The 9,202-nt window shown below is 47.2% G+C and overlaps 3 protein-coding genes across 5 annotated transcripts; 1 reads left to right on the top strand and 2 right to left on the bottom strand.

Annotated features, from left to right (window-relative positions):
* Window positions 1-784: 784 nt before the first annotated feature.
* Window positions 785-2,378, top strand: LOC135619495 (trihelix transcription factor PTL-like). The gene is made up of 2 exons (XM_065121572.1): window positions 785-1,140; window positions 1,403-2,378. Exons 1-2 carry the CDS (start codon window positions 785-787, stop codon window positions 2,376-2,378), a joined length of 1,332 nt encoding a protein of 443 aa, XP_064977644.1.
* A 61-nt stretch (window positions 2,379-2,439) lies between these two features.
* LOC135618855 (fructose-bisphosphate aldolase 1, cytoplasmic-like) lies at window positions 2,440-6,320 on the bottom strand. Of its 3 annotated transcripts, none has more exons than XM_065120178.1 (3): window positions 6,162-6,320; window positions 3,067-4,132; window positions 2,440-2,890 (listed from the first exon to the last, which is right to left on the bottom strand). In XM_065120178.1, the coding sequence occupies exons 1-2, from the start codon at window positions 6,187-6,189 to the stop codon at window positions 3,084-3,086; spliced, it is 1,077 nt and encodes a 358-aa protein (XP_064976250.1). In that variant the 5' UTR covers window positions 6,190-6,320; the 3' UTR covers window positions 2,440-2,890; window positions 3,067-3,083. The 3 variants fall into 3 exon arrangements, with proteins under 3 accessions (XP_064976250.1, XP_064976251.1, XP_064976249.1); XM_065120179.1 differs by having other exon boundaries at window positions 2,440-2,887; XM_065120177.1 differs by lacking the exon at window positions 2,440-2,890 and having other exon boundaries at window positions 2,892-4,132.
* A 637-nt stretch (window positions 6,321-6,957) lies between these two features.
* LOC135618166 (uncharacterized) lies at window positions 6,958-8,475 on the bottom strand. Its single transcript, XM_065119025.1, has 2 exons — window positions 8,155-8,475; window positions 6,958-8,073 (listed from the first exon to the last, which is right to left on the bottom strand). Exon 2 carries the CDS (start codon window positions 7,992-7,994, stop codon window positions 7,128-7,130), a length of 867 nt encoding a protein of 288 aa, XP_064975097.1. The 5' UTR covers window positions 7,995-8,073; window positions 8,155-8,475; the 3' UTR covers window positions 6,958-7,127.
* Window positions 8,476-9,202: the final 727 nt, after the last annotated feature.

Here is a 9,202-nt window from a genome sequence, read left to right as displayed (position 1 = left end):
TTCCAAACAATACTCTAATTTAAAATACCCAAAATACCCCTTGGAAGTTTTTTCTTCAAAAATTTATATTTATTTTTTAACTAGTTTTCAACTACTGCAGTGTTTTCATTTTTTACAGTATTTTTTAATAATATTTATTAATATACTGAAAACATTATAAGGGTAATAAAAAAATGCTACATGTGACAGACACTATATCATGCATATTGTCATTGCTCATAGATAATTATAATATTATATTTATAATTAATTTGATTAAAATTATGAATTTATTTAGTTTATTTACCATGCTTTCAAATAAGCTTTACAGTATTTTTATTATAGTTACTAAAACACTTTAACAAATCAAGAACATTATATACTGTTTAAAAAATATAAAATAGAGGTATCGATCGGAAAATATCTAAAAAAAAAAAAAAAAAAAAAAAAATTAATCATATATATATATATATATATATATGATCAAATAAAAAAAATGCTGCATGCAATGTGAAAGCATTTATATGGACTAAACAAATTTAAGAGATGAGATAATTTATGATATTTCGATGTGTTTTTAACCGCCGGCACGTCGTTCCACCCACATCGCCGCGGCACGTGGAGACCTGCCATTGGCACAGACTTTACGTATGGTTCCGTCCTGGACCACTTCCACCCGGATCCTTCCGTCCTTCCGTACTCGCTTGCGCCTTCTTCCGTTTCGTGAACGACACGATCCGTCTCTCCCGCTCTCTCTCTCCCTCGCTCGCTCGCCTGATCGCTTGCTGATTGGTGTTGAAGTCCGATGGACTTGCACGAGCTCCACGATCTCATCGCCGAGAGGAAGCCCAGATTCACATCCGTCTCCGACCTGCTCGCCAACCAGGCGCTTTTCATGGGCCAGGGCTACAGTTTCGTCCCCGCGGCCTGTCCTGAGCAGTACGGGATGCTCATGCCGGGCACCGGCAGCGAAGTTGGTCTTCCGCCTCCGCCGCCGCCGGCAACGGAATGTTTTGAATTCTCTGGCGGTGGCGGGGGTGGTGGGGGCCAAGGGCGGTGGCCGAGACAGGAGACGCTGACGCTCTTGGAGGTGAGATCCCGGTTGGACTCCAGTTTCAGGGAAGCTGCCCGCAGGGGTCCACTGTGGGATGAGGTCTCCAGGTACACTACCAGCTTCTTTTGATGGTGGGTTGCATGAGGATACCTTTAATGAGTGGCGTTTCCATGAAACCTCGGGGTGTTTGTTCTATTTCCATTCTTGAGTTCCAAACTTGGGTTTTGTACTTGTACTATCTCGTGCTATGTCAAGGTTACCTTAGCATAGCTATGTATATGGAGTTGAGGTCTCCTTGAGTCGGATGTTACTATGATGGCAAGGTTTTGCTCAGCTATCGTATGTTAACCCATCTTCCACAAAGTGCAGGATCATGGCAGAGGAGCATGGATACCAAAGGAGTGGGAAGAAATGCAGAGAGAAGCTGGAGAACCTGTACAAGTACTACAAGAAGACCAAAGGGAAGGCAGGGAGGCAGGATGGGAAGCACTACAGGTTCTGCAGGCAGTTGGAAACCCTCTATGGAGAGAGTAGCAATATTGTCGCTACAGAGATCAATCAACGATGCTCTGATCATGCTACCAATGCAGCTGCCACTCTACCAGCTGCAGACCGAGGAGCCTGCAAGGCTCCCAAGCTCTCTTGGAACATCAGCTTGTCGAGTTCCGGTGAGTGCAACGAGGCCTCGTCCACCGAGGAGGAGGGAGACGGGAGCACCGGAAGACTCATAAAGACGGGACGAGAGAGTTGGAAGTCGAAGGTGGAGGAGTTCATTGGCGCACAGATCAAGAGGTTGATGGAGGCGCAGGCGACGTGGATGAACCAGATGCTGAAGACCCTGGAGCACATGGAACTGGCGAGGATCTCCCGGGAAGAAGACTGGAGAAGGGAAGAGGCAGCGCGGCTCGACCGAGAGCGCATCATCCGGGCCGGCGAGCGCGCTTGGAGCGAGGCGCGCGACGCCACGATCGTACAAGCTCTGGAGAAGATGAGCCGACGCGAGCTGAAGCCGCGACGTCGAGAGGAGACAAATGGCAATATTTGGATCGATGACAACTCAATGGCTCCGCGATGGCCATCGCGTGAGGGTAGGAGGGGTGAAGGTGGCCTTGGGGTGGAGGTCCCGGCAGCCGTGGCGTGCGTGGGGTGTAGCAGTAGTAGTACGAAGAGGTGCAAGGAGAAGTGGGACGAGTGCTTGAGGAAAGGCACGGTGACCAACAAGAGGCCCAGGAAGAGCGGGGCGATGGACGAGGACATCGAGGGATGCTGCAGCGGCTGGCATGAGGACGGAAGGCAAGGATCAGATGTGGTGGGTCTCCAGCTCACCGATGCTAGGTGGTATTAGTGGGGCGCGGACGTGAATTCGTGGTTGATAGCTCCGATATGATGCATTTGCGTCAACAATATGATGGGATAGGAAATCTTAAATTAGTGGAAAATTGAGGAATTGACCGACAAAAAATGCTTACTCATAACGATCGTTTCAACTTTGAAACGATGACGATGATGCATCGACACGGCAGGCGGCCGAAGGATGGAAGCAACAAGGGCAGGCTTGGGCGTGCGATCTCCCTTCTCGGTCGGACGCCAGCACGAGAAGTGGTAGGCCGAGCGAGGACACGCGGCAGTGCTTGTTCATATGAGGCCAGGGTGAACACGCGCAACGTCCCCCAGCCCCCTTTATGGCAATGCTCGCTGCAGCAGCCGCTGACCCAGGTGCATGCTCCCGGTTCGGGGCGCTGCAGGGCTTGCGGAGTGCGAGTAGTGCTTGTGTCGAGAGCATTTAACAGAGACGATGAAATATGACTCGCACTAGCTTCTAGTTTCCATCGTCAATTTAGCAATCTGCAGGAACTACTAGAACACAGGAAACCACCAATATAAATATATCAGGCATTGCATCCAAAAGACACAAAGCAGTCAGGTTCTTAACATACGAAACCTCAAAAGTCTTTGCCTAGTGCAGCCTAAGGTACTCCCAAGCATCACAAGAAATCGCAAGGAACACAACCTAACCAAGACAGCATCCATACCTTAAGATTAACGGAGGTCAGTATCTGTAGTCCTTCACATGGAGGCTCTCGGAAACGCCTTCTCCCTTGGTAGCATCTCCCTTGTACGCACCCAGAGTCGCCTCCGAGTTGGCCTTGCACCTCGAGAAGAAGGCAGCCCTTGCCTTCTCCACGTTCTCCTCTTTCCCAGCCCATGTCTTCAGCGTGCTCTGCTGCAGAGCGCGGCCGAACGAGAAAGAGAGAGACCAGGGTTTCTTCCCCTTCAGCTGGTTCATGGCATTCAGGTTCAGAGTCGCCTCCTCTTCGCTCTGTCCACCAGAGAGAAACACAATGGCCGGCATGGCCACAGGGACGGTCCTCAGCAGGGCTCGCATGGTGTACTCTGCAACGACCTTCGGTGCCACCTTGGGTGAGTCTGACCCTGGAGTCACCATGTTGGGCTTCAACAGCGACCCTTCCAGAAGCACATGGTGATCATTTAGTGCCTTGTAGCAGGCAGCGAGCACCCTCTCTGTCACTTGGGCGCAACGATTGATATCATGAGCGCCGTCGACGAGGATCTCTGGCTCCACAATAGGAACCAGGCCATTCTCCTGGCATATGATGGCATATCGAGCAAGACCATTTGCGTTCTCATTGATCGCAAGCTGGGATGGCTCGTTGGGGGCAATCTTGAGAACAGCTCGCCACTTGGCAAATCGAGCACCTGCCTCGTAGTATTTGGCACAGCGCTTGCCGAGGTCATCGTGCCCTTGAGTGGTGGTCTCACCATTGGTGCCAGCAAGTTCCACGGTGCCCTTGTCCACCTTGATGCCAGGGAGGACACCTCCTTCCTTCAGGACCTCGACAAATGGCTTTCCGTAAGCAGTCTTCTGGTACAAGGTCTCTTCAAAGAGAATCACACCGCTGAGGCACTGGAGGGCACCAGGGGTGCAGAAGAGAAGCTCACGTAGTGCTCGACGGTTGGCTTCGACATTTTCAACATTGATGCTGGCCAGACGCTTGCCTATTGTACCAGTAGATTCATCAGCTGCAAGAATTCCCCTTCCCGGCGTGCCAATGTAGGCAGCATTCTTGATGAGTTCATCTGCATAAAAACACGAGATGGACTTAATTAGACAGTAGCTAGGATCCACACGAGGTAAAAAGAACAAAAAATGACAAACACTTAAAAAGAAGTCCTAGACGGTGCATCTCGATCAAGCAATAAAAGAAACAAATAAAAGGTGATGCATTGCATATGAATGTTCCAAAATCCTCAAATTACCAATTCATTCTATCAAATTTTCAGAACGGGCATCCTCAAATTACTTTCTAAAACTTGCTATCTTTGCTGGAACTTTCTGAATATTAGAATCAAATTCTACAAAAGAGTAAGCTATTGCCAAACAGGGTGTTCATAACGCACCAAGATATCACACTTCAAGAAGAAAAACGCGATCAACCAGCTAACTCAATTAAGGAAATAGAAATACTGAAATCAACAGACTGGCATTGTAGCTCTTAAAGTGGGAAGAGTCACTTTACAGTCAATCGTTGAGAAGCAGCTCATCTCATTGAATATATGATTACAAACTTCACCACTAACTCAGAAGGCGAGGCTCATAGATGATAGGCACATTGAAAACTTCCAAGTGCGAATTTTGTCTTAACTATAAAGAAACTGCAACTTTTCACAGTCAACAGAGGTAATGACCACAGGTTTTTCTTTGGATAATCCATAGAGGAAAATTCTCAAAGGCTATAACCCAGGTATCATAGTTTGATCCCTAAAACTCACTTCATCATTGCCACTACTGGGAAGAGCTGCTGGATTCTAGTATGGCACTGCACAAAGCTAGAAAAACTGGTCGTAAACAGAATTGGGATACGAACTAAACACTACTCAAAACTTTTTTCTGTGGGGTTTGCACTAGTAGAAAACAAGGCTGCATCTTGGCATGCATCCTACCATTAACTTCAGGAAGGATTGCAAGTCCATGTTTTTATGCCTATTTAAACACAACCTTCTCAAATGTAACACCACATCCAAGTAGATATTGCAAAAATTTTGTGAGGATAACCTTTAAAATGGAAATATGCCCACAAAACACTTAAGGAAAATACAGTTGAAACATGATTATACGCCTACGAGTGTTATACTGCAATTTTTCATTTATTAGTGTTATACTATAAGCACCCTAGTTGTAGATTAAAATTGGATGAATCAATTAAAGAAGAAATTCTAGAGATCAGAAAGACCAAAGAGAAAACGAAGAATGCAGTGAGGTTAATAATAAATAAATAATTCAAATTAATTGGTGCTACCGAAGATACACAGTGAACTGAAGCTTAAAACAACAAAAAATGATTGGAATTGAGAGAATAAAACGCAATAGTCAAGGATTAAGAACTATAAAACTTGGGACGAAATTATTTGGTCAGGTCCTAACTGATGCACAATAATTAGAGGCTACCAAAGCAGTTCCAGATGTGAACTTTCAATGATGGACCAAATCGATAGTAACATTACAGGCTACCAAAGTAGTTACAGAAGGTAGACTTCCCTATCTTGTGATAAACACCTTTGAGGAGCAGATCATTCAAATGTCATCTAGAGAGAGCAACTTGGATGGAAAATCTCGTGGGCTAAGATTTAAAGCGAGACCAAAATCCTAAAGTTGTAAAGTACTGTGTCACGGATGAATGTAAAAAAGTCACATGCATCGTCACTGATGAAGGTGGATTGTAATGTATATCTAAACATGCATGACAATCGTGAACCTCAAATACTTGCTGATATAAGAAAGTGACAGGGGAAACAATGATATCACGAGTAACCTACAGTGCTAGCGGGTAGCATCAGCAAGAATGGAAATGGAAAATCTTAAGAACCCATCACCATACAGCTCATGATCAAAGATTCCTCAAATTTCGATCAAATTTTCTTCGTTAACTAAATCCAGACGAACAACAATTAGTAGCGAAACAACGATCAAAGAACAGATCTATGAGACTTGATCTGTAAATTAAGGGGAATCAGCACATCCAAGAAATCTATCAAAAGCCTTTCTAAAAGATTCGCATCTGTTTAAACAACTAAGAAAGGAGAGCGGATGGAACAAGAGATCGCTTACCGTGGTACTTTCCGCAGTAAGCCGACATCTTCGCGTGATCAGACGACGACGACGACGACGACGAAGGGAAGAAAAGTCGACAGAGCAGACGGACCGAGGAGCAAGATGGGGGAGCATCGAAATATAGGAGGGCGAAAGGGTTGGGGAGGGGAAGGTTCCAGAATGCGGGCGGGTGCTCGTGCGTCACGTGGCTGTCACGACGCGGCGAGCCTGCTCTTGGCTTGCCAAGTGTCGTTCCTCTCCACCGTTGGCTTTCACGGCTCAGCATCGTTACCGAGGGGAATCGCACGCGCAAGACACGTGACATCTGGCGCGGTCCGGCTTATCTTCGTCGGCGAGGTGTCTAACCCTGCTGGTTTTTGGGACGGAGTCACCCCTGAACGACCCATTTGGTCGCTGCAGAACTCACACGTCACGTTAACAGACACCACATCGTCCTGAAAATTTTTCGTCGGTGATTCACCCGTCGCATAATAGATCCACATTAGCCGTGGACACAGGTTGACTTGATCAAGCTGGGAGATGATGAGCTGCGGTCCCACATGAGGGGACCTTCACACAGCCGTATCGACCAAGCCAAAGAAACGAACACGGTTTTGTACCTTGCGGACCTAGGCCCGTTTCGTGGGCCCCACATATTACGGAAATGGAGTGAACCGAAGTAACCGCACCTAAAGCTGCTTTTAATTTTTGTTGCATGGAGTACTTCGCGAAGCTATATATATATATATATATATATATATATATATGTATATATATACATGTATATGATTAAATTTGCGAATCATAAGAAAAGTATTTTACCGACACGATTCACGGATCATATGACGGGAATGACATGTCATGCACACGCCCCATGTTTCTGTGAGATTGCATGTTTCTTCCGAGTGATCCAAAGCTCAGAGCTCCAACAGGAATGCTCAGGGAACGATGGGAAGAAAGAGCAGATGAGCACAAGATGCTTAACTACAGACTCTTGAAGGCTTGGATCAGCAGAGAGAAGCCAGAGATGCCCAGCGCCGATTCCTCATCCGGCCACACCCTGCGGTCCCCCATGGAGTTCCTCCTCCGAAACACGAACAGAGCGCAGGGGGAGGCGCCGGAGAACCACCAGTCGTGCATGTCCCACATCACGTCGACGGTCGATCCGTCCACCAGTATCGTCTTGCTCCCCCTGAAGTTCCACTGCAGCCTCTCCACGCTGACCAGTCTCTCCTTGTCGATGGCGACGTGCAGCTCCGAGCCCTCGGCGTCCCTCTCGTCTCCTCTGCACACGATCTCTATCTCGTGCTCCTCCCCACCGTCGCCGAGCTGAGCCCTGGTGGAGTAAGCGCCGGGGCCACGCACTTGCTCTGTCCTGCCCACCATCCGGAACTCCGCGACTGGGAGACCGCCGTCGAGCTTCTTGACGAACTCCCCCCACCTGTCGCCCAGCAACAGACCGAGCTCGGCGTCGGCGACCACCACGACGTAGAAATCCTTGGTGGGTTCGGGTCCCGACGCGTAGGTGGCGGCGGAGACGTCCCAGTGGAGGGCGATGGCGGAGCCGCCGCCGGATGCGAACGAGAGGCTGCCTTTCTTCTTCCGCAGGAGCTTGGAGCTCGCGGAGGAGCCGTCCTCGACCGTGACGGAGAGGGACGCGCCTGCTTGATTCCTGGACCAGGTGACCGCGGTGAGCAGCTCCTTCCGGGACGACAACAAGCTCCTGTAGAAGCAGGTGACGGCATTCTGGATCGGGAGTTCGGTCACCGCCGAGCTTGCGTCCCTTGTGGCGCATGTGGCTTCTACAACTCTGACGGCTTGGTTAGCGAAGCAACCAACGAGATCTCTCATAGGGTTGGAGATCTCAGCCTGACGATACTTCTGCAGCTCCAACCAGTGTATGCATGGAGAAGACGAGCAAATCTATGGCCTAAGAAGCAACGTCCACAATAAGAGTCACATAATCAGGGATCACGAAAGGCTGAGGGAAGAACAACCTGCCATCTCTTACCTTCTCTTCTGCTCATCAAAGGCTGAGCTACAGAAGGAAGGAGAATACATTATGCCAATAAGATCTCGAAATTGATATCCTCACCTCACATTTATCACAATATAGATCTAATCAAGTTGTAGATTCCTTGCTTGCTTTCATCTATTATTTCTGTGACTACCTACCTAAGCAACAGGATTTGGAGACTTAAATCTATAATATAAGTTCTATCCTACTTGAGAGCATCAAATTTAAGTTTGAGGGCAGCACAACTATCCTAAAGAAAAAGGAAGGCACCTAAGCCACCACCAACCACTCCAAAGTCTCAAATCCATGATCAACAACTCAATAGGATCTATTTTAAGGAACTAAACGAATGTATTTGGGACAGAGTTGCAGTCATCATGAGGTGTCAGCTTTATTAATTAAGAGTCATGCACAGGACTCCATACCCTCAGTGAAGAATTCTGTCCTTGGCCTCCCACAGGTGGCTGCAACAAATAAACCTCCCTCCATCAATTAAACAGTGATCCAAAAGTACATATATATATATATATATATATAATATAATATAATTCTGCAATAAAATGAATTGGGGGACATGCACATGCATATATCAGTTTAGTCTGGTCCAGAGTCATATGACCTACAACTTCATTATTAATAATAATATATTAATATTATTATTGTTATTATTATCTTTATATATAAAGATGCTTCCTGCAGTGTCAAAATCATTGAAGAGGAAGGGAAAGATTTTAATATAATATGCTCTTTTGTTGTCACCCCTCCGGCTGAATGGGGTTAAGCTACCCGTTGGATGATTGGGTTGAGACTCATGATTCGTGTGGGGTCCACTCGTGGTTCCTTGTGCTAACTGTCGAAATCGTCGGGTGGGTGACTTTTCTGATAGAGTCGTATCAGATGGCCTTTCACTGTTCTGGAGGAGAGGTTGTGCAGTTAATATCACCGTCCACCTGTCCCGATCAGGGCACTGCACGCATCTCGAATTATAGTACTTGATCCAAACAAATCAAACGGGTGACGTGGAGCAGCGTCGTGACCCTGG

The sequence above is a fragment of the Musa acuminata genome, chromosome BXJ2-8 (genome assembly GCF_036884655.1).
Source record: "Musa acuminata AAA Group cultivar baxijiao chromosome BXJ2-8, Cavendish_Baxijiao_AAA, whole genome shotgun sequence".
NCBI lineage: Eukaryota > Viridiplantae > Streptophyta > Magnoliopsida > Zingiberales > Musaceae > Musa > Musa acuminata.
This window is presented reverse-complemented; position numbering and strand designations above follow the sequence as displayed.

Excerpts from the sequence above, each read along its gene's own strand:
- LOC135619495 (XM_065121572.1), top strand. The coding sequence starts at position 785 with ATGGACTTGCACGAGCTCCACGATCTCATCGCCGAGAGGAAGCCCAGA. Across the intron at positions 1,141-1,402 it reads CTGTGGGATGAGGTCTCCAG|GATCATGGCAGAGGAGCATG; the intron begins GTACACTACCAG and ends CACAAAGTGCAG.
- LOC135618855 (XM_065120178.1), bottom strand. The coding sequence starts at position 6,189 with ATGTCGGCTTACTGCGGAAAGTACCACG. Across the intron at positions 4,133-6,161 it reads TTACTGCGGAAAGTACCACG|ATGAACTCATCAAGAATGCT; the intron begins GTAAGCGATCTC and ends GTTTTTATGCAG.
- LOC135618166 (XM_065119025.1), bottom strand. The coding sequence starts at position 7,994 with ATGAGAGATCTCGTTGGTTGCTTCGCTAACCAAGCCGTCAGAGTTGTA.